Below are 26,103 nucleotides of genomic sequence, written 5' to 3'. Positions count from 1 at the left end.
CATTGTTTTCATCAAATAAGCTACTGGAGCGTTTATTGTGAAAAGGGTCTACTATAGGTCGGACTTTGAGCGGTTTGAAACCCTCATTTGGTTGCGAATTTCTTCGCTCGGTACATGGCACGCGGTGGCAGCTCTCTGTATAGGTGCCTCTTGTACAGTCGAGTTCATAAACTTGTGGACAAAAATTTGATCAGAAATATCTGAACACGCTTCTACGCCGTTTAGAGTAGTATTCAGACATTTTTCATCAAAATTTTGCTCACAAGTTTATTATGAACTCGACACCTACTGTGACGTATTAAAACCATCTTGTGTACGTAAATACTTTAATGATTGTAATATTCACACAGTCATACTTTATTTACATTCACGAATCCTTGTTTTTAACAACAAAATTGTGCTTTCAACTTTATCAGCATATCAGTAGAGAACAAAACACAATTTATCTACGCATTGGTATAAAATAATAAACAGAAAATAAAATAAACAACTCTCAATATGGCGAAATAAATTAGTTTGTACAATTAGCTTCCTGTCTTTTGCAGAATCCAGTGAATAAATTAGTTAGAGCTCTCTCACTTTGTACTCTTCTATGCACCTACAAATATCCTGGATATTTACCTAACGAATCTTTGGAAACTAAGCCTAAATTTAAAAATCCTATATTTTAATTCGAAACGTCCGATGGAACCAAAAACTTCTTTGTACAATTACATCTATTTTGTATACACAATTTTAAACACCGATAGAGACCCTAATTTCACGGCAATCCTGCGGAGGAGTCTTATTCTTGCGTTACATGCACAGTCACCATCAGATATTTTAGTGCGACCAAGGTGGTCAAAAATATCGTAACATGCACTCTATTATTTAGGTCTTAAGAGTTCATGTTAAGATATTTTCTATCACCTCGGAAGCTCTAAAATATCTGATATGATGGCGAATGTACACAAAGACGTGTATCTATTTTGTCACCTTATTGCATTGCATTAAAAATAAAGGTGAAAATGTATACATATTTTTGTAGCAGACTGTCCAGTGTACTATGCAGGAGAGTTATTTATTGTACTCTTTAATTCATCTAAATAAATTATTATTTATTTTACAAAACATTTTACATTGAAAACTTCTTTAAATATATTATTTTACACGGGCGTCTCATCACATCAACATTTTGTTACATTAAAATTTAAATACTCATAAGACTAGAAAAGTTGACATCTTTGTTCACTGCCGACTAGAATGAAATAAATTAGAATAACAAATAAATAGGAAATAAATGAGGAAAACAAACAACAAAGTTAGTAACAATATAACTTAAATTACATTACGTAAAGGAATGTTCGGTCTTATATATCCAATAAATCCAGTCTCCTATGATGGAGACTATCGGACACTTGTAACTACCATAAAGTCCATAAATAAAAGCAAATTGTAAAAATATACTCAATTATTGCACAAATCTCATCCAATTATAGAGCCTATTCACACTTCAACCATCAATAGAAAATATCTAGCGATTTATAGAAACAGTGAATTGCATTTAAATGGTTTGTAAATAAATAATTTTAATAAATAAAATAAATTATGGCAACAAAATAACGAAATAAACAATAAAATTCGAGCCGACGGCACGAGTTGACCTACTATTCGAATAAATTATTTATATTAAAACACCGATTAGGGCCCTCTAAAAAGGACACTGGAAGGCTTAGCAGATTCAACTGGGACATGCATAGCAAATTTAGTATTTCACTATAATTTACTAAAATACGAGATAACAATAGACAATACCAACGTGTCCCAGCTATATCTTGTCACGAATTACAGCAGCTGACTAATTATTATTGCAGATAAGTGCATACATTAGTTACTCCGCCGTTACTGTAATAAACGTGGTGAGATATTACAATATAAGTAGGTACTGCAAATTCGGCTAACTAGAAGTCATTTTGCGATCACATTGCGTATGTACTTAATAGTACCAGCAATAGTACTCTGGTTGCATCAAGTGGTTAATAAACTGGTTATAAAAAAAACCGATACTAACCACGCGGTATTTGACACCAGACACAGCTCTATTAAAATAAGTTTAATTTTAACCCGAAAAACCAAACAAATTTTCAATTATTTCAATTGTAAAATTTGACTTTTAGGAGCTTTCAAAATAACAAGTATTATGTCACAATATTAGCTATAGTCGACCAAATAAGTGCTTTACCATTTTTTATGACAGTTCCTACATAAAAAAGAGGATTATTGTCATATTATATTGTAACAGAAAATAGCCCTTTATGTTTCAAGCTGTAAAAAAGATATTGGTAAAATAATTTCTTGGCCCATTATTGACTATTATCATACATCATACAAAATCGGGGATTAGCATTTTGACAAACGTATAAAAATTATGTCAATCGATCGGTAGTGTCAGATAGGCTATTGCCTATATTGTACCATGGCATTATGTTCAAACAATTCCATTCATTTATACAACAGATTTTGATATCTACATTGAACATAAACTAAAACTCGGCAGTCAGCATTAAGCGTTAGTAACATCTCATTGAAAGTAATTTTGAAATGATGCGGCATGATTTCTGTCAAGAGATTCGATATTTGAGACCAACTATTAGCGGCATTCGGGCAGATCTTAGCTTTACGTAATAAACAGAATGACTAGGTTGCTTCTATGTTATCTGCAGACCACATGAGCTTATGGCCGCTGTCTCCAGGTTATAAGTTCAGGGTGCTCGTAGGTTACCTGCAGGTTATATATCTTTGTAGGTTATCTGCAGGCCGCCTGGCCGGACTGTCTTGATAGACAACCAGAAATCTTGGCAGACAGCAAGTCATATGTCTAGGTTGCTTCAAGGCCATCTACAGACCACATGGTCACACTTTATACGTTGTCTGCAGGCAAGTTACGACTGCACTTCCGCAGTTTATACTGGCGATTTGCTTTGAAGTAGACTGCAAACTATACGGCCGTTGTCTGCAGTTTATATCAGGCTGCTTGTAGGTTATCTACAGGTTGTCTAGCCGGGCTGTGCTTCAGTTGGTTAGCTGTAAGTTGTCTGCTTGTAGGTTGTCTACGGGTTGTCTAGCCGGGCTATGCTTTGATTGGTTAGCTGTGATTTGTCTGCAGTTTATGTCAGGCTGCTTGTAGGTAGTCTAGCCGGGCTGTGCTTTGATTGGTTAGCAGTGAGTTGTCTGCCGGTGTCTGGTGTGTGGGCGTTACGCGTCGTCGAGGTCGGCGTCGCTGGGCGCCAGAAGCCTCAGTAGCTAGGAGTCTGCCACCACGGCGTCGCGCTCCGCTTTCACTTGTTGCTGGAATTATAGGAAACGTCATGATTTATAAGAGCAATGGGCAACGGACGTGGGGTCTCCACAACAGAGATTTGAATAATTATATCAAAATATTGACGCGTCAGAAACATTTCCGTTTTTTTACAAACAGTCACTTTTCGACTTAGGGCCTAAAGGGGGCTCTTTCGTTGCCCCGAGGCCTCCGGACCACTAAACCTAGCCCTGAGATGGAGCCATATTTTTAACTGTATAATCCCCATCAGATATTTCGGAGCTGCCAAGGTGGTCAAAAATATCGGAACCTGCTCTCTATTATTAAGGTAATGGCTTTTGCCCGCGTGTAATTCGGTTATCGCGCGCTGTTCCCTCGGGAACTATGCATTTTTCCGGGATAAAAAGTAGCCTATGTTACTCTCTGGCCCATAAACTACATATATCTATCTATGCCAACAATCACGTCGATATGTCGTTCCCTTTCGACGTGAAAGACAGACAAACATACAAACACAAACACTTTCGCATTTATAAATAAAAGTATAGATTAGAGTTCATGTTTCGATATTTTTGATCACCTTGGCCGCTCTGAAATATCTTGTGGCGACGGTATACCTAGTGCCATCCACGAAGACGCGTGATTTTGACAAAATTAGACATTAATGACATTGTAATAAGAACCACGGCACGCGTCATCGTGAATGACTCTACCTATAGCAGGAGTCTCTAGGCTAAACCACGGACAAACAGATATGGTGGTTCGATTTTTGCCATTTTGCTAAGGAAACCTAAGGAGTGAATGTATGTAGTATGTAATGTTACCATGGCCTTGCTGAGCACGCTGGCATCCTTGAGGCTGAGCACCTGGAGCACCTGGTCCCCGCCCTGCAGCATGACCTGCGCCACGCCGCCGCCCATGCCCAGCGCTTCCAGCCCCTCGCCGCCTTGTTCCACCTGCAACACACCTCGTTTTCAACTAAAGCGAAATTTCTTTCATAATTAAGTAGGTACCTAACTTTCATAACGTTAATGTGAGGCACATTACAGGGGTGGGTTAGCCTTGAAAAACTCACTTTCCCGAAACGTGTACTTTCTCTAAAAGTTCATTCCTTCCGAAAGACCACTTTCTCGGAACGTACACTGTCTAAAAGTGCAATCCCTTCCCCAATAGGTACACTTTCTCAAATAGTGCATTTTCTCAGATAACAGAGGATACATTTTCCCAGAAGGTGATCTTTCTCATATTATGAACAATCTTTAGCATTTAACCGGCCAAGAGCATGCCGAGCCATGCCAGTGTAGGGTTCCGTAGTTGCCCAACCTTCACAATAAGTTCAAAAGTTAGGAGGAGAGGACGCATATTTCTGAACTTAACGAGCGATTATTAAAGAAAGAGTTGATTTTATCTAAAAATAGTATTTGAAGACCCCCCCACCATTTTTTCGACTATGAGGTAAAGATGGAAATAGTCCGCTTTTGAAGAAAGTGTCCCAATTAAAAAAAAAGGTGTTCCTTTTGGAAAAGTTCATTTTTTGAAACAGTGCAACTTTCGAAAAAGTGCTCCAATTGGGAAAGTGTACCATTTGGGAGTGTTCATTTAGCGGAAAGTGCACTTTTAGAGAAACGTTACGGGAAAATAAGTTTTTCAAGTCTGACCCCATTACAGCGGCGTGGTTACGAGTAGCCTGAAAAGGGAATAAGCATGGAACAACAGCGAACGTAATGGAACAGCAGTGTATAAACAAAATCAAGGCGTCACATTCCACGTACCTACTTGACTTGTTTTTGACGTAAAATGCGTGAAAGCTCAGGATGAAACACAAATGATCTATTAAAAAATAACTCAGTGTGACCATCATCTTCCCAGCGTATTAACGTCCCACTGCTGGGCACAGGCCTCCTCTCCGAATGAGTGCTTGGGCCTTAATTCCCACGCGGGCCCGGTGCGGATTGGGAAGTTCACACATACCATTGAATTACTTCACAGGTGTGTGCAGGTTTCTTCACGATGTTTGCCTTCAAATGTAACTTCGCACATGACTTTCGAAAAACTCACGAGTTACGGGCCGGGGTTTGAACCCACGAACCACTGCTTGAGAGGCGAGAGTTCAAACCACCAGCCATGCCACCACGGCTTCAACTAAGTGTGATACAAAATTAATAAAACCAAAACCGGAGCGTTCATGCATTTTACGTCAACAACAAGTCAAGTATTCGTGGAATATGACGCCCTGATTTTGTTTACACAATTTCATGTGGGAGTTGTGTGGGGTATCGGTTCGGGTCGAGTCTAGTTAGAAAAGGGAGACTATACTATAGGTTAGAAATTAAAATTCTTAAGGAAAAATAAACGTAGATTATCAAAATAATAAAATAAAATACACACCTCATGCTGGTAACGCAAGTGTAGAAGCGGCGCATGGTTGTACAGTCAACTACAAAGGTCGTTACGACTACGACGTCGACTGATACGGCAAAAGTTAAGGGATTACTTTTTAATGAAATACCGTTCAGAACGGGTAGCACTAGTGCCATTTATATCGCTTACTCAGAGTCCTCCGACCTAGGGCAGATATAAAGGACGCCCTAAGCGACAAAACGATTATATTGCGATTATTATATGGTACAAGCGAATACCTAATGCAGGCCCTGATAGTTCTATGGTTCTAGTAGTGTACATAAATATAGACACATGCATTAAGTATAGCCAACGTCATAAATAAGTGATCACTTTTGTACTTTGTCACTTTAACGTCATGTTTGGAAAGCCATACGAAATTGTCTAACGACTGAAAGCGACAAGGTACAGAAATGATCACTTATTTATGACGTTGACTGTACATATATTTGCGGCAATACTTACTGGGACGTACATTAACAGCACCCACTCGTGCCAACTTGCAATGCGGCTATACGCACTCGTCCTAACGCCAGCGAGCGGCCGGCGAGTAGCGACGAGTGTTTTTGTAGTATGAAAATTGTGACGCCGTATGATTTTTTTTTACTAAAAAATACTCTTCTCTCCCGTTATTCGCCGGCGATTGCGCTAGTGCAATAGTTGCCACGGATAGAATTTGTAAACAAAACGCCAAACAAATTGTCTATGATTTGCTGATTGATTAGACTAGGATAATTTTTTAGTTTGAAAAATCGACTAAAAATGTCCCTTACATTGTCACAATTTCAATCCGCGACAACTTTGGTCCTGGGTATCACGCCTAATACTGCACACACAAAATACTGTCACTATTGACTCTACTGAATAAAACACACAAATACAGGACAGCGTTTATTGGGCTCCAACAAAGCTTAGTAGTATTAAGGTAACACTTTTGATAAAAAACAATATTTTGAACATGAAACTACCTAAGGGCTACGGATACTAACTAAGGGCTACGGATTAGCCCGAAACATGTCGAGCTAAACTCGATTTAAGATGCGTTATCCGGGTCAATATATTTCATAAAACAATATTTTTATCATTTCAATTTACCACCTAGCAAAGGTGGCTGCGACTCCCTTATTCCGTCCCTCTTTAACTAATTTAGTTAGAAAGAGATGCACTATTTAACGATTCAAAAGTGTTACCAGCTACAAATAAATATAAAACATCTACAACACAAAACAAAATAAAAATCAAAGTAATACTTTAACAGGGCACGTCTCACAGACTTACACAGCACAATAAAAATGTAGGACGATATTATGCAATAATGGTTTCTTTGTGTCGTGACAGGCAGAACTAATTAAATATCGCTGGGAATTCAATTCATTTACCATGTAATAAATACAATTTATTCAGAATAGCAGCTTTGTGATTCAAAGAATAAGGATTGAATTTGCTGACAACTTTGAAGTTGACTACTCAGTGTCAAATATTGCCAGTTTGTAATTTTTTATAACTTATGTCCTTTTATAAGTATCGAACTTGTTATTCAATTTTTTTTAAATAACAAATGCACGCACATGAATTCATTTTTTTAAAGAACGAGGTGACGATAAAAAAATACGGACGAATTAAGAGAAACAAACTTCCAACTTGCCATATTAAAAAAAAAACAATTATACAGCTTAGCCGGTGTCAGCAAATCCAATAATAATATTAATTAAATTGGGTAATACTTTTTGCATCTGACAAGTGCTTTTGGATGTCGGTGGGTATGGCTACATTGCAAGGTATAACCCATGGTACTAAAAAGTAATAAAAAAAATAGGAAAAAAGACCAATATTAGGTCCTTAAGCTTCCATTAATAATAAACACTTCAGCCAAAAACTAAATTTTTGGTAAAAACTACACGAGATCAAAAGAGCGGAGTGGACCGGTGTGTCGAAACATAATTACTGAGCTGACCAGATGTAGTGAAAAAATCCTCATTTAACTTTAATTTAATTGTACAAGCGAGTACAACTGAGCCACTTGAGAATGTACATAAATAGATGTCACATGTTATGTAATTTAAAACATCACCAACTAAGTAAATCAGTGACCAGAAATCAAACAACATCTCCTAGACGGAGTACATAGAAATATAAACCAATAATACTATAGGGTTTATTCCATATTGCTGTAATCTGCTCATCACTAGCTTTAAAGCTATATTTAATTTTCGTACGAGGCTTTTTCTCCACATCTGCATCAGCGTAAAACAAAAATAAATAAAAAACACCAATACAAAACTGATCAAACCGCAAACGGGGTCTAATTTACATACGTTTTGATTCAGTTTGACTAGTGTAGTTTCATCTCCGCTCCCTTCTATGCTCCATGTCTGCCAACACAAGAACACAATACAAACGTAGATATTAGCTAATATAATACATTATTTTACTTTATAATATGCACCGGGTACTGCCTTTTCGGAACGTAACTTTTGGCAACCTGTTTCATTTAGCAAACTCTAAAACTGTAAATATTTCAGGATTTATTTCAGGGCCATCGTGTAGAACCCTTTAGGTTAGGTTAGTTTTATAAAAATCCTGTTATATTTACAGTTTCAGAAATATTAAACAGTTGGGAAATGAAACAGTTTGCCAAACGTTATTAGCCGAAACATTAGTACACCAATATGCACATACAGTCAGTAAGTCCTGCAATCAACAAACACAGTTACAGCATACAGTCCGACCATATAAGTCTTAAAAACTAAATGCAACAAAAAATTTCATAAATAATAACCATACATTCTTCCAACGTTTTTGGTACCGAGTTTTATATTAACAAATCAACACAATAGAATTTAATAAGTTCACAAACAAAACAATAGAATTGCGTAAAGGAAAATACAAGCACTACGTGCAAAATTTATAAAAAATAAAAATAATATAATACTTAGCATGCAGTCGGTAGTCCCTACCATAGAATAAACATTATTATGACAATACATCGTGTGGCTTGGCTAGGTTAAAACCAGCACACTAGTCTCAAGGAACAGACACAGGATTCTATCCAATTTTCGAGCTGTTTAAAAAAAAAGTAAAGGTCGAAGTCAATAACGACCCATCGGTACTCTATTTAAGATAGACTTCAAATTTTATTTTCACAAAAATGTCCGTAAAAATCTACATTATTTCTCACATATCAGAACGCTAAGTGCATAGTTTATGGTCAGCGAGAAATTAAAAAGTTAAAAAGATTGCAGGCGCGCTAGCTCGACAGTAATTTATTATTGTCGTCTCAAACTTTAAAAAATATGAGAAAGGCCATGGAAATGTTGGCACAAGTCGTATACGGCCAACTCAAAGGGCTGCTATAAGTTATTTTGTTGGAACTCCAGACTTTTTTTTTTGGATCTGCTTGGAACCGCTTGTGATGTTTTCGGTGGAAAAATACACCTGCTGTTTTTTTAATGAAAAAAAGACGGGAAAGCATGAAAATGTTTATTGGAATAAAATTAAATGTCTCAATATTTTGTTGAGAAAAGGTTTATTCTAATTTAGTTTTTTCCTTCCATCATTTTTGAGAAAAGCTTTATATTACTGTAATAGTAGATTATTGTCGTGGGCTGAAATAGCAATTACTGGCTTCGTATTAGTTAAACGAGACTCGCAAGCTCGTCCGTTTAATTCTCATATTCAGCCAGCAATTGCCTACTTCCTGGTCACGACAATAACTACTCTCTAATCTACTATTTCGTTGGCTACATCCTATGTACCTAGTACTAGCTAAAGAAAAATACTATTAACTTTTGGTCATACTCAAGTTATCTTTTGACTAGTAACTGTTACCGGCAGTACTCATACATTTAAATTAATAATAACATTAACAAAAATGTACTATAATGTGAAACAGCATTATTACGAAATCTACATGTCTTTTTGCAACTTGTTTCAGAATTTGGCGCTTGTGTACTTCTAAGTTTAACAGTAAATAACGAATTATTATGTAAATAAATTCTCATCTATGCATTATAAAATCTATACACTATCACGAGATCTCATATAAGTGGATATACATGCATATCCAATATGTTCACTATAAGTAGAATGGCACGAAATATACTATCGTTGTACTTTTATCTTTGGATATTTTTCAAATAAATCACTTCTAAAATTGCACTCGTGAATACAGAGGCTATAAAGTTTAGCCTTGCATTTTAATGAACTATTAATAAATTATATGAAACAGGCAAACCACTAACAAAAGGATTGCGTAATTGCACTATACATTAGGTATGTACTTTTTGCAAACGAATTTCCTACTTTGCTAACTTTAAAATCAGCATCTTGTAAAAACAAATACTAGTATATTTTTACATGCGTGGTTCACACCAAGCTTTACACACCTTGCTATAACTATTATTAATACTTTATTTTATGACAGGTATTGCACCGTTGCAGACATAATTGTCCATAAATTTTCGTGAATTTACGAGCAAACTGAGACGCGTGCGATTCGCTCAAAACATTAGGCTCAAACTCAGTTCGACTATACTATTTTAAGCAAAAATCATAACAATGTGACGAGAATAATCTCTCAGTGTAGGTTTGTACATGACACCCACTAGCGCTAAGTCACCGACCACTATACTCTTAGACGTGTCAGAGCTAGTTATAGTGTGTCACAACTAATGTGTAGTGAATCAGAGCTAATATGTGGTGTATCAGCGCTAGTGTGTGGCGTGTTAAAGCTAGCGTGTGGTGTGTCAGATCTAGTATGTAGTGTGTCAAAACTAATGTGTAGAGTAGTGTCAGAGCTAGTGTGTGGTATGTCAGTTAGTATGCGATGTGTCTGGGCTAGTGTGTGTGTCTGGGCTAGTGTGTCTGGGCTAGTGTGTGGTGTGTAGTGTGCCTGGGCTAGTGTGTAGTGTGCCAGGGCTAGTGTGTAGTGTGCCAGGGCTAGTGTGTGGTGTGTCAGGGCTAGTGTGTGTCGTCCCAGGGCTAGCGCGAGACGCGTTACACGGGCTCGCACTTGAGGCTGACCTGCACGAGCGGCGCGACGCAGACGCCGTCCTGCTGCTGCATGGAGGCCACCATGCTCTGGTACACGGACGCCGACACCGGCACCGTGATCACGCCCGACACGGACACCGGGTAACCTGCAGACAGACGACATGCATGTTCATTACCACAACGAACTAACCGGAACCACGCTATAGTGGCGCGGCTTCTTGAGGGATTTTCTACGTCTGTCGACGTGAGACCGGCTTTAAACCGTAAATAAAAAAAAAACTTTGAAATCTGATTGAGTGGACGTTTAAAAAAAAAGACGTCTTTCGTATAGACTCGAATCGCCCAGCCAATCGATTCGGCTTAACTAAAAGAGGAAATATCCTCACGCTGTTTGAGAAAAGCACTATACAAACCTCGGCCAGAACAGGGATTGCTAGACTTGTTTAATCGGTCTACCCCAAACTCGTACATCAATCACTTACTTCATGGCCTCTGCAGTAATGTACTTTTTTTTTTTAAATAGCTTATAATGTGTCCCACTGCAGGGCAATAGCCTCCCCTTTCTTATTCCATTCGTCTCTACTCTTGGCCAGCTCCTGCCAATCTGACTGACGCTCGACTTTAATGAAAATTTGCACTTTAAAGTTGAATATTTCGCAAAAATTAATCACCGAGTCGAAAAATTGTCTTAGCAAACCCCTAATGGTTTTTAAACACCTATCCAACTATACCCCACTATAGGGCTGGATGAGAAAAAAAAACACCCCCACTTTACGTCTATAGGAGGTACCCTAAAAAATGTTTTTTTGAATTTTAATTGTACCATTTTATTGGCATAGTTTAATTATATATCCGTGCAAAATTACAGTTTTCTAGCGTTGATAGTCCCTGAGAAAAGCCGCGGACGGACGGACAGACATGGCGAAACTATAAGGGTTCCTTTTTTGCCATTTTGTCTCCGGAACCCTAAAAACCTCACGATACTAACGCCATCTAGCGATATTTCGCCTGTCTTTTAGCCCTCACTTGCCGTACAATTCCGACCTGATATTTCGTGTACACGCCCATAGAAACTCTTGTCAGTTTGACATCAGTTTGTATGGGCATGTACACGAAATATCGGTCCGGTATTTCCGTGCCGGTAAATAGTGTCACCCTCCTCATTTGATTTGTATGAAACAGGCTATCGTCAGTGAGGGCTATCGCGTATGAATTCGCCACTAGAGGCGCTAGTGAAGCGTGAGGTCTCCGAAATGTCAAATCTAATAGTTTTTGGGTGAGCTACGCGGGTTTATTTATAATTAGAATAATTTTGTGAATATTTTGCAATATCTGAAATTAATTATGGCAAATATGCGTTCCGGGGCAATGAATGTCTGTGTTTTGAGACAGTTTTGTCTTTCGGAAACCTTTGTCCTCCCTTTTTTCCGAACAAAACGGGGACTATGCAACACTGTGGCATGCTCGATATTTTTATGGTACGGTTTTAAGGTGTATTAAATATGATTTTAATCTAAACTTTGTTTTCACGCCCGTAATAACAGACTTTGAAAGCCATACTTAAAAACCTCACGCAACAGTGCGCCATCTAGTGAGACAAAAAACGATAGCCCTCGTTGAGTACCGTGTCCGTCCTCGCCAGTGAGTATGATCTGTCCGTCGTGGTTGAGCGTTGCCTCGGCCACAGCGTTGAGGTCGACGGTCACGGACTCGCCGTCCAGCGTCTGCACCATGCTGGAGCCGCCTTCGCCGCTGTGGATCTGTAAACACAGACAATTTACGTTCACACTATGTATAGTCGAACCATTTGATTCCTGCCTGACCCACCATAGAACGTTCCCACAAGAAGTACCACTAATATTATAAATGCGAAAGTTTGTAAGTCTGTTTGTTTGTTTGTTATGGTTTATATGAATCCGATTTATATAAAGTGTAAACAAACAGATTTTATCAAAATTCTTGTGTAAACACCCAGTGGATCGAATCAATAACACATTCATCTATAATTCGTGTCTTTTAACTAGACATATAATCACTTTTTTCACCAAAATTCACTTGATTTCAATATTTAATTTTCATTTGAAAAATCTTCGTCAAAATCTGACGTTATTTCTTGAATGAAACATGGGTATAATCTATAGTATCATAGACTAGGGTAGAGTTGGCGGAAAATTTGACATTTAAAAAACGATTAATGCTCGATTTAATAAGCGATTTTTATTTACTTACGTTAAAATTCAAAAATAGGTACTGCTATTATAATTGAATAAACAATCTTTGGAATTAAATCAAGGTATTGTAAACTCTAGTTGTAAATAATAAAATACACAAAAATACTTTGATCTATTCAATTAATACATTAATCGATTTACTGAACAGATATCTATGTTCGGGTAAATGGCGTCTTTGTTTACACTTTTCATAGATTGGATTGATATAAACTATACGTCATCACGCCTAAATAATTGAACCGATTTAGATAAAATTAGACAAAGAAAAAAAAAGAAAAAACATTAGATAAATTAGATAAAGATAGTTTGAGTCCCGGGGAAGGAAATAGGATCGTTTTTATCCCGGAAAATTGGATAGTTCTATACTATGGAAACTAATTCTATACGGACGGAGTCGCGGGTAACGGCTAAATTCCCTTGTCAAGCAATGTGATGTCACTATGACTTTCTACGAAAAGGTTTTTTTTTGGAGAGGGAGGAAAACTAGCAAGCGGGTTATCTGGTGGGAAATGATCACCACTGCCCATGAGTACCAACTACTCAAGGTTCCAGTACTTGACGTATTATTAGTTTTGCAGTGACATGTTTCGCATACGATAAGTAAATGCTAGACTTCACTCGCGTTTTCACACGCGTTATCCATTAGATTCAGCAGTCGTATTAAAATTCCGGGATTTTGTTTAATTCCCACAGGAATTTACAAAAATTACATCGTGGTTTTCAAAACAAGCGTGCCAAATATCATGACTCAAATCTATACCCAGCGGATGAGATTTCAATGTTTTCCTGATCCCGTAAGAATATCGGGATAAAAAGTAGCCTATGGTGTTGTTCCAGATGTCCAGCAGCTATCTACATACCAAATTTCATTCTAATCCGTCCAGCCGTTTTAGCGTGAAGAGTAACGAACACGCATACTCACAAACTTTCACATTTTTAAAATAAATAGGTCTGCGTTTGCGATGAGTGGAAAAACTCAAAGTTTTTTTTATTAGACAGATTTACGAGTTTCCATTAAGATGAAATTGTACCTAATAAAGGATGGATTAATTGAGCAGCAATCTTTTTTGTTGTTCGATTTTATTAGGTACACCATCTCGCATTCAAGAATGTCAAAGGTGGCGCCATCTAACAGAATTTAACAGGTTTACATCCTCCGCTATCGGTTCGGGAGGTTTGGAAATAATACTACAGATGGCGTCACCTGTGTCAACTCCAAGTGTGCTAGACAATAAAGCCCGGTTCACATTTATCTGATGCAGTGTGTTGTGTCGCATAACAAACATGGAGAGAAAAAGAGGAGAGAGAGAGAGAGAGAGAGAGCATCACGACAGATAAATGTGAACCGGGCGGCCCCTGGTTGCCTGTGGGTGTACTTGTGTTGTCTGGGTGTTGGGTGTTGTTATCCATTGAGTCCCTGGTGTAGTGATACTGACCACTTGCGCGGTGGTGCCGTCTGGCAGCGTGATGATGGGGTGCGAGGGGTCCAGCTGCACGAGCGAGACCGACCCGTCCGGGTTCGTGATCGTCTGCAGCACCGCCGGCGCGTACTGCGACATCTGACGACACAAACAACCATGTTACCTATCTTAACATCTTCCCTGTCCGGGTCCGGGTGCCACCAACGTCGAGTCATGAATCTTTTTTTCTGGAGTCCGTGCTTATACAGGGTCGCAAATTGAACATGTGACTTTATCAAATCATTGTGTATGGGGGGGGGAGACGTGTTAACTAACATGTGCACTCGACGGTAATGTTACTAGTTTCATTGGCAGCGAGAGAAACTATAAAAAAAAAAACAGCAAATAAAATCCCAAAGCCAAGTTTAGACCCACAAGGACCTGGAAGTTTTATTACATTGCGAGGCCTTGTGGTCCTTCAAACGCCGCAATGTAAGTAATAACAACTTATACGATATTTTTTGCAGGTCTGAACTGGACTTAATGCTGTTTGAAACGGATAATACAACGTTTTTGGATTAGTGCATCGATATCTGTGACCTCTTGGAATTTGCCGAGGGCTTGCACCTTCCCTTTCACTCACCTGTTAAATACTGTCAGCGAGAGCGGGATAGTATGATAGGTACAAAGTCGAAAATCGGGGTCAGGTATACGTTACCAGAGGGGCTACTACGAAACCCGAAAATCGAAGTTCGTGTCGTTCCGTCCCTCTGATACATATACTATTTAATACGAGAGTGAGAGGGACGGTACGATACGAACTTCGATTTTCGTAGTAGGCCCTCAGGTGCAGCACGGAGAACGGTGGATTAGGCTACGGAAATCTTTGATTCTCCGTTCTAGTCATTCGAAGAGGAAGCCTGCGCTCAGCAGATTGGTGATGTCCTTACGCATACATTTAAGACCCATTGGGATCTTTCGTGTATTTGCCCTCTGCAGTGGGACCTAGACCGGAGGTAAGATGTGTCTAAATTGTTAAGACAACCTTTTCGACGCCAACGACACATATATACGCACCGCAGGTTCCACGCCAAGGGCCTATTAATACGTCCATTACCTTAATGCAAAAGAAACCTTCGTTCAATTGTGGTCCCATTTTAGGCAATGCAATATAGAAGCCTGGTGTATGGATCATGTCTTTGTATTTGACGTGGCGGCGAAAAGGTTAAAGGGTTATATTATAAGGTCCCAGCAGCTAAAAAGAGCGCTGAATGAAAGTGGAAGTGTGTTTGCGCTTAGGTAGTCGCGCGACTGAATGGTGGAGCGAGGGCGCATGAAGCCTCGCCTAACCCTCAAATTCGTCTTGAAAATCTTGAAATTGCTTCCCCTTCAGCCAGCGCTTCTTTCAAACATTGGTTCCACGCTAATTTTGGCGTCAGTTCAGTGCATCATTCTCGATTTCTTAAAATATTTAATTTTCATCAGTCCAGTACGAGAATTACACGCCTGCAGAATGCCGGACTGAACTGACGCCTGAAGTAGCGTGTAAAGGTATCATTCCGATGTTGATGATCGTTACCCTGTGCTTACTTTACTTTAGTCAACGGCGGTTAACTTCTTTTTTTTCCATTGGATTTTTTTTTATACTTACTATTCCGTCGCAAGCAACAAACAAGCAAGCAATGCATTTTTGTTTACGATTCATATTGTCAATATTCAGAAAGTTCATAGTTAGGCAATGTAACAGGATTTACTATTCCCCGTTGATTATAGGAACTTAGTCGCGCGCGGTCGTTTATATCCATCAGTGCTTCATATTACTTCATACTAAGCGGTGGGTCCTGAGACCGTATTGCCTAACATTTCTGACGCTCACGATCGCAATCAAATGACAGTATTTGTATACAAAATCTGTCATTTGATTGCGATCGCGAGCGCCAGAAACGTTATGCAATACGTCCTCTGGTTGCCAACATCGGAATGGTACCGCGAGTGCAACCGACGTGTTATTAGGTAGCTGCCGGGGGTCATCGGTCATGATCATGATAATAGTGTTGGTGTTAGTACATCGACGTCGGTGAGCGTCATCTGGTCGATGCAGACTTGTTGCGAGAGCACGGCGGGCGCGGGCGAGCGCGCGCTGCCGCCCGCCGCCGGCATGCACGCAGAGATCTGATACGTACCGGTCCGGGCCGCGGGGGAACGGGCATCACATTAGTACCAACACCTTATGTATAACGGTTACACGACCCAACAAGCAATCTCAAAATCTAGAAATATACAAATCAACGCACGTAAAAAGAGCTCATGGCGATATACCTGCGCTGTGAGCGAAATACGGAACAAATTGGCGGCGGAGCAGTGGGGGACGCGGGAGGGGGCGTAGAAGCGCGCGCGGCCGTCACGCCATTGGCTTGTTAGTTGACAGATGCGCAAACGTATCCCCTCCACTAGCCACCTAGAGCTCTTTTTACGGGCGTTGACATACTAACAGCGAAAAATCTGGCCCTCAAATGTATGCAGTGATAAGTTATTTTGTGTGTAATGTGGGCCAAATTTTATGCCGCTGAGTATAGCTATAGTCCAGGAAACATGCATTGACCATCTGTAATCTTCAGTAAGATCTTTTTGTGAATATCAAACAAAAACGAATCGACTTTCGCAGCGAATAGCAAATTAACGGCACGCTACATAAACTCGGAATACCGTTTCGGAATTTCGATTCAAAATTCCAATTCGGGATTTCGATCGCAGTAAATCCATACAAATCTATGGACCTACCACATACGGAGAGTAGTTCGAACTTTTCTCTAATTCTGAGTTCCGCATGGTGGCCTATGCGTTCCGAATTGAAATAAAAGTATGTGTGTGATGTATTTACGGAATCCCGAATCGGAATTCCCAGTGTATGTGGCGGCCCTAACAATTCATATTTCCTGAACTATATAGTCACGCAATGATATAAACGTTTCCTCATTTCCAAATTATACGGGCTAGATTTTTTTGGGTGAGGTTATACTATGAATTAAAATTGTCGACAAACTCATGAAATTGCGATAAGGAAATAATGCGAACATTATTTGTTTTTACTTTTAAATCTACGTGAAAATCTGTAAAAAATGTCTACAACGCAGTGTCTGTTTTTGGAATTAAGCTTGTACTTAGTAAAAAATATTTGCACATGTACATGCCTTTGGAAATGAGTTAGTTTTACATATTAATGCGTGGCTGTACAAAAAAATTTATATGAAAATGACGGTTAGTCAAATTAGTAGTGACAGGTGTGAATAGGTATATTAAAACAGCTCGATTAGTTATAATATAAACTAATAAACCAAGTAGTTGAATAGATTTTTTATTATTTGCGTTGAGCTTCCATTAAAGGTATTAATTAATGAGTTGCCATTACAAATAGACATACCTAAACTGAACAAGCATTTTAATCGCTAAACTTTAACCTTAGTTGACCTTGCAGTAATTCAGCATTAACTAACAAAATATGTTAAAGGGAACGGTCTATTGTCAACACGAGACCCTCATCTACTGTTGTTGAACAGCAGATTTGCTGTTATTATGTTGTCTTTATTGAACCCCACAAATCGGTACCTAGAGTGAGTCATAATGAAAGGTAACAGACAGTCTTATCGCTTAAAAGCGATCTTTTTCAAACAAAATTAGGGAACATGGAAGCATTTTTTTTTATAATTTAAAAAAATATAAACCACAGAACCAGAGACCATAGAAAGTCCACAATAAATTGAATTTTTCTATAAAGATATGGAATGCAAACACCATTTCTTGTATCTCGTCAATAGATATTGATGATTTTCACGTTATTCGTTATATTTAGCAATTTTGTATAACGTTAAGCTGTTTAAGAAACCATTTATTTCCATGCATATACCCTATTCCTGATCCACTCACATAAACTGATGAAAGAAATAATGTTCCTATTGTTTATCATAATTGTTTTTTTTTTAATCCATTAACCGTTCAGAATTGTTATAAAACACACCTAACCTAACCAATAGATTTCTACAGGTCGACCATTTAAAAATTCCTGCGAAAAAACAAATGACTATCAAAAATTATGACAAACATTACGACTTTCAAAAATTATGCAACTAGATAGATACGCACTCCCATACCATTTAGTTCCCAACCTGCTATTGCGAAATAAATGCGAAAACATTTATTACGCAAACAGGTCAACTCATATCATAACAATAGGTGACGTGAGCAGATCAGATCTTTGTATGAGTAACTCACGGGTTGCGTGGGTTTGGCGTCGTCGTCCTCAGTAAAGGCGGGCAGCAGGTCCTCGCGGCCGTGGTACTTGTAGCAGTTGATCACGATCTGACGCAGCGCGTGCGTCCACGACATCTGCGGGGAACGTTTCTATCTCAATGCTGCTCGAGGAAGGGGGCAACCATAAATTAAATCACACCAATTTGGATCGTCGAATCCAACTGGGATCGTTCGGGAAAATCTGTAACGTCTTTTCGTCCAAAATTCCTCAGTGCCTGAAGCGAAAACTCAACCAGAGAATTTGAGATTTGAGTTGTGTTTAAGATTTTCCAATATTCAATTTGGATAATCTTTCGCTCGTATCTACGTTATTCTTCAACGGGTAAGCATTAATCTTATCACGTTAACTTATTGAAGAGAAAATCTATGTTCCATGTACTCGTACATTGCCTATTTATTACGAAATTTACATATAAACTTTGAATTGTATTGTGACTCAGTCTCCCCGCACGCTGTAAAATGACTCTATCGACATACAGTGTGCGGTGATTTCCCGCAAGCGGAATAGCGACCAGTGAAAAACAAATGAAGGCCCTATAGCATGTGTTATGGAAATTTCCCGTAACCCGCATTAAGGTCCTATCAACCAATGAAACTGAGCCCTAAATGCTCAGTTGCACCCGTTAGCTTGATACCTTCTGTTTCTCGTCTTCGGAGCGCGCGTCCATGCGCACGTTGGCCCAGGGCAGGTCCTTGGGCCACCACGGAGGCCGCGTCGACTCGCGGCCCCAGCCCGGCTTGCCGCGCACTAACAAACAAACGATTACATATTACTGTACTAAAACCATCGAATCCAATGGCCGAATAAACGCCATCATCATTGTAAGGATTCATTATCAGGAATGGTAAAATTATTATGACTTCAGTATCATTACGCTATAAACTGTCTTATATCATTAACCTCATAAGTCTTCTTGTACTTCATAAAGTACAAATCAATTGGAATAATAACTACTTTGGTGTATAATGTGTATACATTTTTTTTTCTTAGTGTATATTTGTGTGCCACTTCTGAGTAAAGGCCTTCCCTCTTCAAATTTATTGACAATTTCCAAAATCACAAACATGAAAATGCTTGGCTCGGCCTGTAGAATTATTATAATGGTAAAAAGTCAGAACTTACAAGGTTTTGAACCTTTTTCTTTGATAAATAACTTTTTTTTACAGTGATTGACCCCTATTTCACCTGATGTTAAGTGCAGATGAGGCCAAAGGAAAATGAAAACTGGTTCGAGTTTGAACATCCTAATGGCGGGTATCGTGTGCTTGTGACTCACCCATGGAGTACTTGAGCATGAGCGGTATGAAGGCTCGCAGCTGGGCCTGGGTCATCTTCTCGACGGGCGTGGGGATGCCGTCGATGATCAGCGGCGGCAGCTCGAACAGCGAGGGGTCGTCCTGCGGCGGCGGCGGCGCCTGCCCCGCGCCCACACCGAACTGCGGCTCGTTATTATGTTTATCGCACAATTGGATACTTATAACTAGACAACGGGTCATATGCAAGCTGTAGGCCCTCGGCACATGAAGCTACTCAAAAAATGACGGCCCTAACGGGACAAAAATAAAAATTCAATCAACTATGCAACTTGTGAGCAAAAATGTGATCAACAATATCTGAACACGACTATTCTTACTTAACGGCCGATCGGCATAGAAGCGTGTTCAGATATTTTTGATAAAATTTTTGCTCACAAGTTTGTGGACTCGACTGTACACGTTAGTTATAATAAACTGCACACGACGCTGTCAAGTTGCAAGGTTTCAGGCGCGGAGACCAGCACGACGCGAACACGTGATCAGTTGCGAAAGCGTTACTAACCGGTTGCGGTTGCTGATTAGTCGCGTCGTGTGCGAACCTCAATGAAATGTACGGCGGTGACACTCAAGCAACTCGTTAATTATTTGAGTTTGTAACTAGTTATTTTTGAGTAGCTCCATGTGCGGAGGGCCTTAGGGTCCCTCAACCCTATCGACGCGGAACCGGCTTTAATCGATCAAAAAACTTTTTATGTTCACGCAACAAGAGCGAAAAAGACGCCGGTCGGCTCGGTCGACTCGAAACGACGGGAAGACGTCTTTATCGCTCTTATTGCGTGGACATAAAGCGTGTTTTTGTCGATAGATATGGGGAGAGGGAGACCCTTACAGATATACTTAGTGCATAATGTATTTCCATATCGAGAAAAGTCGGAATATGACGGCACCCAATGTGCCAATCAATTATTGCATTAAATGAGTGACCTTTTCATATCTCTCTCTCTCAATACGGCAGGCAGCTCAAGGCGCGCCTGCCTACCTTGGAATTGACCCAATGCACGCCTGCATATGCTTTCGGTTACACGTTCATTCTGGCGTCAGTTCAATTCATCATTCTGGTTTTCATTATTTGCCCCGAGCGGGGATCGAACCCGCATGCTCAAGTTTCGTAGTTTGGTTTGTTTGGTCCGGTCCGGTTTGGTCCGGCTCACTATGGTGTGTGTTACCTGCTGCGCCAGCGCGTTCTCTAGCTCCTCCATGATCATGCAGCGCAGGTTGCGCACGACGTCCTCGAGCGGCTTGGCGCCGAACACGCGGTACGACGTGTTGGGCTTGCCAGGGGTCGCCACCAGCACCACCGCCTGTTGGCCCACACGTGTCGCGAACTCCTCTATCGTTTGCTGTAGGACAAATGGAGGATTAAGCCCTAGGGTAATGGCACCAGTCATGGACGGGAACCAATAATGAGTGAGGGGAGCTATAATGGCATTGAATAAATCCCTGCTGTCCATTACTGGGTACTACTGTGCTTGACATGTCCATGATTGGTGCCGTCACCCTAATGTCCACGTAGGCCGCAGCTCATACGCACGACATCGTTATTTAACACTTGTCTGTCTAGTTATTTTGACAATGGGACCCTAAGACCCTACTAGTGAAACGTCATAAAGTCCAAGGGCTAAGATGCCGATCCCAGTCGTTGCTAGTCCATAGAGTGGTCAGGGTTCTGAGGTTCAGGAGTGTGTTCAAATAAGATTCAGGGTCAATACAAATTATGAAATTAATAAAGTTTGGAGAGCCACAGAAACATACATTTACTTTTCATTTCCACATACTTCGGCGACCGATCTGTGCCTGGAAATCCCCTTATTTGTTCAAAATCATTACGGAAGTTTTCGAGTTCAACAATATAAATAAATATACAAGAATTGTTTCTCAAACAAAACTGCCTGTCAAAAATGTATTATTTGCTATGGATAATCCGTCCTGGGCCACTGGGCACACACGTGGGCTGTACTTTGGACCATTTGTTAGCACAAAATCATAAATTCCTTGTAGCGATTCACGACGGAATTTTTCGCGTAGTTTTTTACATTAGTATATATAATTAATTTGTAGCATCTCATTTTTCGTGTAGTAGGTATTTTACCGTAGACGCATTTCGCCGCGATCGATGTTTGCCCGGGACTCTAATTAATTTGACACGTTAATTTGATTTTTGCACTAAAATACACTTATACACGATCGAGGTGAAATGCGACTAAAACTAATAGCGACTAAAAAAAAACACGATTGTTTGAGACACAACGCGATACTTAAATGCACGATAGAAGTGAAATGCGACTAAAATTTATAGCAACTAAAAAAATAAACGATTGTGACACAACGCTATAATTAAATATACGATCGAGGTTAAATGAGGAATTTATGCTTTTGAGGTAAAGAACTAACAAATGCTTTGGATATCCCTGGCTAAGTTAGACATGGTGTTGTGTAAGTTCTCAACACGTCACAAATATCTATTTCACCTGAAATGCCTGAAAAAATAGTGCTCTTGCAAAATATTGATATACAAACCCTCAGTTTTCTCAGCAGTCTGTTCTGGTGTCGCTTCCTGACTGAGGGGTTGGTTTCGAACGAGTGCGGCCGCTTGCGCTTCTTTGAGGAGGCTATGGCGGCCGCCGCAGCCATGCCGACGGGACCTGACGACAAAATGGATACTGTTACACATTGTTTTAATCATCGTTATTAGAGCAAGCAGTAATTCATCATCATCATCTTAAAGCAGTCCACTTCTGGACACAGGCCTCCCCCAATGAGCCATTACGCCCTGTCCTCGGCTCGATACATCCAGCTTCTACCAGCAGCCTTTCGCAGATCGTCACTCCATACGGCAGGAGGGCATCTTGCACTACGTTTACTATTTACACTTACTAATATTATAAATGCCAAAGTAACTCTTCTCTGTCTGTTTGTTACCGTTTCACGCTTAAACCGTTGAACTGGTTTTAATGAAATTTGGTGTGAAGATAGTCTGAAACCCTAGGAAGAACATTGAAGTTACATCATGCACGAAATAAAATAAAAAAACGTTTTTTTTTTATCAATTTGGCCATAAGTTTACAACCAAATAGTTTCTAACAATAAACTACGCAGTCTGTCGATGTTAATGGAAATAAAGAAAAGCAACGTGTATGTGTAGACAAATTTCGCTCCCCCCAGGATCCTACGCCCTGGTGCTATTAACGTGAGGCTGAGGTGCTAGTGGTAGCGACAGTTACCGGCGGCGGCGAGCTGTTTGGTGACTTCATCGCTGAGCGCGCTCTTGATGAGGTCCGCGCCGTCGTCGTAGGCGGAGCCGGCCGGCGATGACGCGCACTCGTCCTCGTCTTCGGACGCGCCGCTCAGCCCGCACCCGTCCACTTGCGACATGTCCTGCGGAACAATGACGATCAAGATCTAGATGGCCGGGAACTTGACTAAAGCCTACTGTCCACGTAGACCGCACATCATACGCATTACATAGTCAATTGAAGCTTGTGTAAAAGCGTCCTGCGTTGGAAAAAACGAAAATGAGTACATGTACATGGCGGTAAATGGACGCACGACCCGACCCGCGCCCGCCGTCGGTGTGATGGCATCCATATACCGCCATGTAAATACGCCCGTCGCGGGCTCGCGGACGACCCGCACCCGTCATCTGTGTGTGTTGGGCTTTAGTCTGCCACTAATGGCCATCAATCTGCCTGTCTCACCTCCTCGGCCATGTCCATAGATTCTGTGCTGACTGCGGAGTTCATGATGTAGTCTTCCTCTGCAGTCTCGACCAGGACCATTGGTGCCCCCTGCACGCGAGAGCGCTGGTACGCTTTTGATCACACCGGGCTTATGTACTGGACAAAATAAAGATCCTGGTAAAAAACTAGTGCACTATTTCACTATGAGACTGGTCCTTGAGAAAGAATAGTCTGAATTAAAACAATAACATAAGCTCTCCTAGATAGAATGAAATTTCAGACCTCATAAGAGAGAATGTGGCTAAGACAATATTCACTATTATGCAGTAGTTGAACATTTCTCAATAATAAAGCAGGTAGGTTGAATGATACAGAACTTAGTTTCCCAAAATGTCCTACTGCTTTCAGAAGAAGCGATGCTGATTTACAGATTCATTGGACATGTCTTTGCATCCAGAGACGTGGTTTCAGTGCAAGGGAGAGTGTAATATCTGTAGTGTGGTGAATATATCTGAGGCTCCCCATGAGGCTGACATAGTAAAGCCTTGTTAAAATATCAAATAAAAAAAAATGTCCTAATTTATTTGTATAGATTTCCCTTTTTGTTACTGCTTTTTGTCATAGATTTTTTACAACAAAAAATAAAGTTTCCGTACAAATGAATTAGGACATTTTTATTTAGGAAACTGTTAACTAAGACCAATATTATTGAACTAACCAGCCTGCAAAATTTATCATTTGAAAACACCCTTGTTCACCACAAGACAAAACTCTCTCCAAACAGATGTTAAGTTTTTTCTAAATGAGAATCGAAGATGAAATTGCCCATTTTCATCAATCTCTGAATGTTGTTTGAGGAACCAACAGGACAATGTTTTTTTTTGACATTGATGATTTAATCTTACGAATTATTCATTGCTTGTATACAATACAATCATATAGAAACTGAGGGCCTATTCCGAAATTCGAAAATCAAAGTTTGTATCATACCAACCCTCTCACTCTCGTATGTCAGAGGGATGGAACAACACAAACTTTGATTTTCGAATTTCGTAGTAGCCTCGCTGAAATCTCTTACTGTAGAAAATACATACAGTATATAATTTAATCCAGGAAAGGATGTTGAGCAAAAGAGTATACCTGTATTAAGTAGAATTAATCACATTTCTCACAGCATCATGTAATTGTAAATGTTTCTTCACCAGGTTGTATTATTTTTTTTTGATTGGAATAAGTAGCAGTAAAATAAAATAGTGTGTTAACCCTAAGTTAGAGGTGATTTAGCAACCACATGCATTGACTTGGAAATTCAACCTTATTGTACTAGTTATGTTATAATATCCATTGTAATTATTGAAGATACTACTTGCTTTAAAAACATCCTTTGTCAGGTATGTATTCAATAGCTGCTTTTGATTCTGTGGTAGTATGCTCCAATAAATGGGGCCTACAATAAATATATCCATTGCAAAGAAACCACATACAACTATCAAATTCATCTTTAACGGTTTCACTGAATGTAAAATTTATCAATACTTGTGAAACCTGCCTTTTTACATCTGTAATTGAGAACCTACAAAGAGCCATTTCATCCATTAGACTCATTTACCTATCTATTGTCTACTCAGCTAGCTAGAGAACTAAAAATCAATACTTAAGCTCGTCATGCTAATACATGAATAGATTAAAATCAGTCTATCCGCAATTTTACCGGCTAAACGAAAATTCGATCAAGTCATGACTATCAAGCTGTACGACTTTGTCGCAAGCTGTAAGAAAAATGATGCTCTAATGCTATTTAATCGTAAAATGTTGTCAAGCTGTGTAGGAAAATGACGCATTTCATTTCAGCTATGTTTTGTTTAGGTTCGATGCATGGTGGTCGCGACAGGTCAAAATAGAAGACGGCTGACACAATCTCTTTTGCGGCGGCGTAAAGGATAAGCCCAAATGAATGGCCATCATGAAGGCAACTCGCGCCGTTGGAGCAGGCTCAGATAGAATATAAAGACTACGGCTGCGTACGCACCTGCGTGATTTGAAAGACATTTCACAATCCTATTAGAAGCCTCACAAACTCAATGTGATGTAACCGTTTTAAAACAACACTTTTTAAGACTTTTTCACTCAACCGGAGCCCGTTTTCACTGAATATGTGCTGTGCACAAGAGACCCCGAATACTTCGAATCCTCCATTGATATCGATCGGTAAAAGCGAGCGGACCGCATCGACTTCATAACTTCGGGTCGCCATTTTGTACGAGTCTGCGCGGTGAGAATTTTCTTTCGCATTCTCGCATGGAAAGGGAAATCACCCCTCTCGGCCCGAGGGGGGATTGGGCTTTCAGCGAAAAATGATTGAAGAAAGGCATGATTTGAAACAAATTACTCACCAGAATGGCTCGGCAAATTTATTTTATATTTAAATACGCTCAGCGCACAGGGCGATTAGGAAAAATTCCAAGTTTATTTTCGAAAAC

At 39.9% G+C, this 26,103-nt stretch overlaps 1 protein-coding gene across 5 annotated transcripts; it reads right to left on the bottom strand.

Moving 5' to 3' along the window:
* Positions 1-182: 182 nt before the first annotated feature.
* Positions 183-26,100, bottom strand: ewg (DNA-binding protein Ewg). Of its 5 annotated transcripts, XM_074101767.1 has the most exons (15): positions 25,653-25,959; positions 23,642-23,779; positions 23,168-23,321; positions 22,464-22,588; positions 21,113-21,286; positions 19,907-20,066; positions 19,265-19,377; positions 18,591-18,704; positions 16,389-16,493; positions 14,358-14,480; positions 12,315-12,450; positions 10,721-10,836; positions 8,014-8,070; positions 4,123-4,254; positions 183-3,327 (listed from the first exon to the last, which is right to left on the bottom strand). In XM_074101767.1, the coding sequence occupies exons 2-15, from the start codon at positions 23,720-23,722 to the stop codon at positions 3,283-3,285; spliced, it is 1,635 nt and encodes a 544-aa protein (XP_073957868.1). In that variant the 5' UTR covers positions 23,723-23,779; positions 25,653-25,959; the 3' UTR covers positions 183-3,282. The 5 variants fall into 5 exon arrangements, with proteins under 5 accessions (XP_073957868.1, XP_073957865.1, XP_073957867.1 ...); XM_074101764.1 differs by lacking the exons at positions 183-3,327; positions 4,123-4,254; positions 25,653-25,959 and adding an exon at positions 26,017-26,100 and having other exon boundaries at positions 6,577-8,070; XM_074101766.1 differs by lacking the exons at positions 183-3,327; positions 4,123-4,254 and having other exon boundaries at positions 6,577-8,070; positions 19,907-20,045; positions 25,653-25,960.
* Between the last annotated feature and the right edge of the window lie 3 nt (positions 26,101-26,103).

The sequence above is a fragment of the Choristoneura fumiferana genome, chromosome 18 (assembly GCF_025370935.1).
Source record: "Choristoneura fumiferana chromosome 18, NRCan_CFum_1, whole genome shotgun sequence".
In the NCBI taxonomy this organism is placed as follows: Eukaryota; Metazoa; Arthropoda; class Insecta; order Lepidoptera; family Tortricidae; genus Choristoneura; species Choristoneura fumiferana.
Note: the sequence above shows the minus strand (reverse complement) of the source record. Positions and strands in the feature narration are given on the sequence as shown.

Coding starts and splice junctions, on each gene's coding strand:
- ewg (XM_074101764.1), bottom strand. CDS start 23,722: ATGGTCCTGGTCGAGACTGCAGAGGAAGACTACATCATGAACTCCGCA. Junction 21,287..22,463: donor GACTGCTGAGAAAACTGAGG/GTTTGTATATCA, acceptor TTTGTCCTACAG/CAAACGATAGAGGAGTTCGC. Junction 8,071..10,720: donor GCGTCGCGCCGCTCGTGCAG/GTCAGCCTCAAG, acceptor TTGTGTTGGCAG/ACATGGAGCATAGAAGGGAG.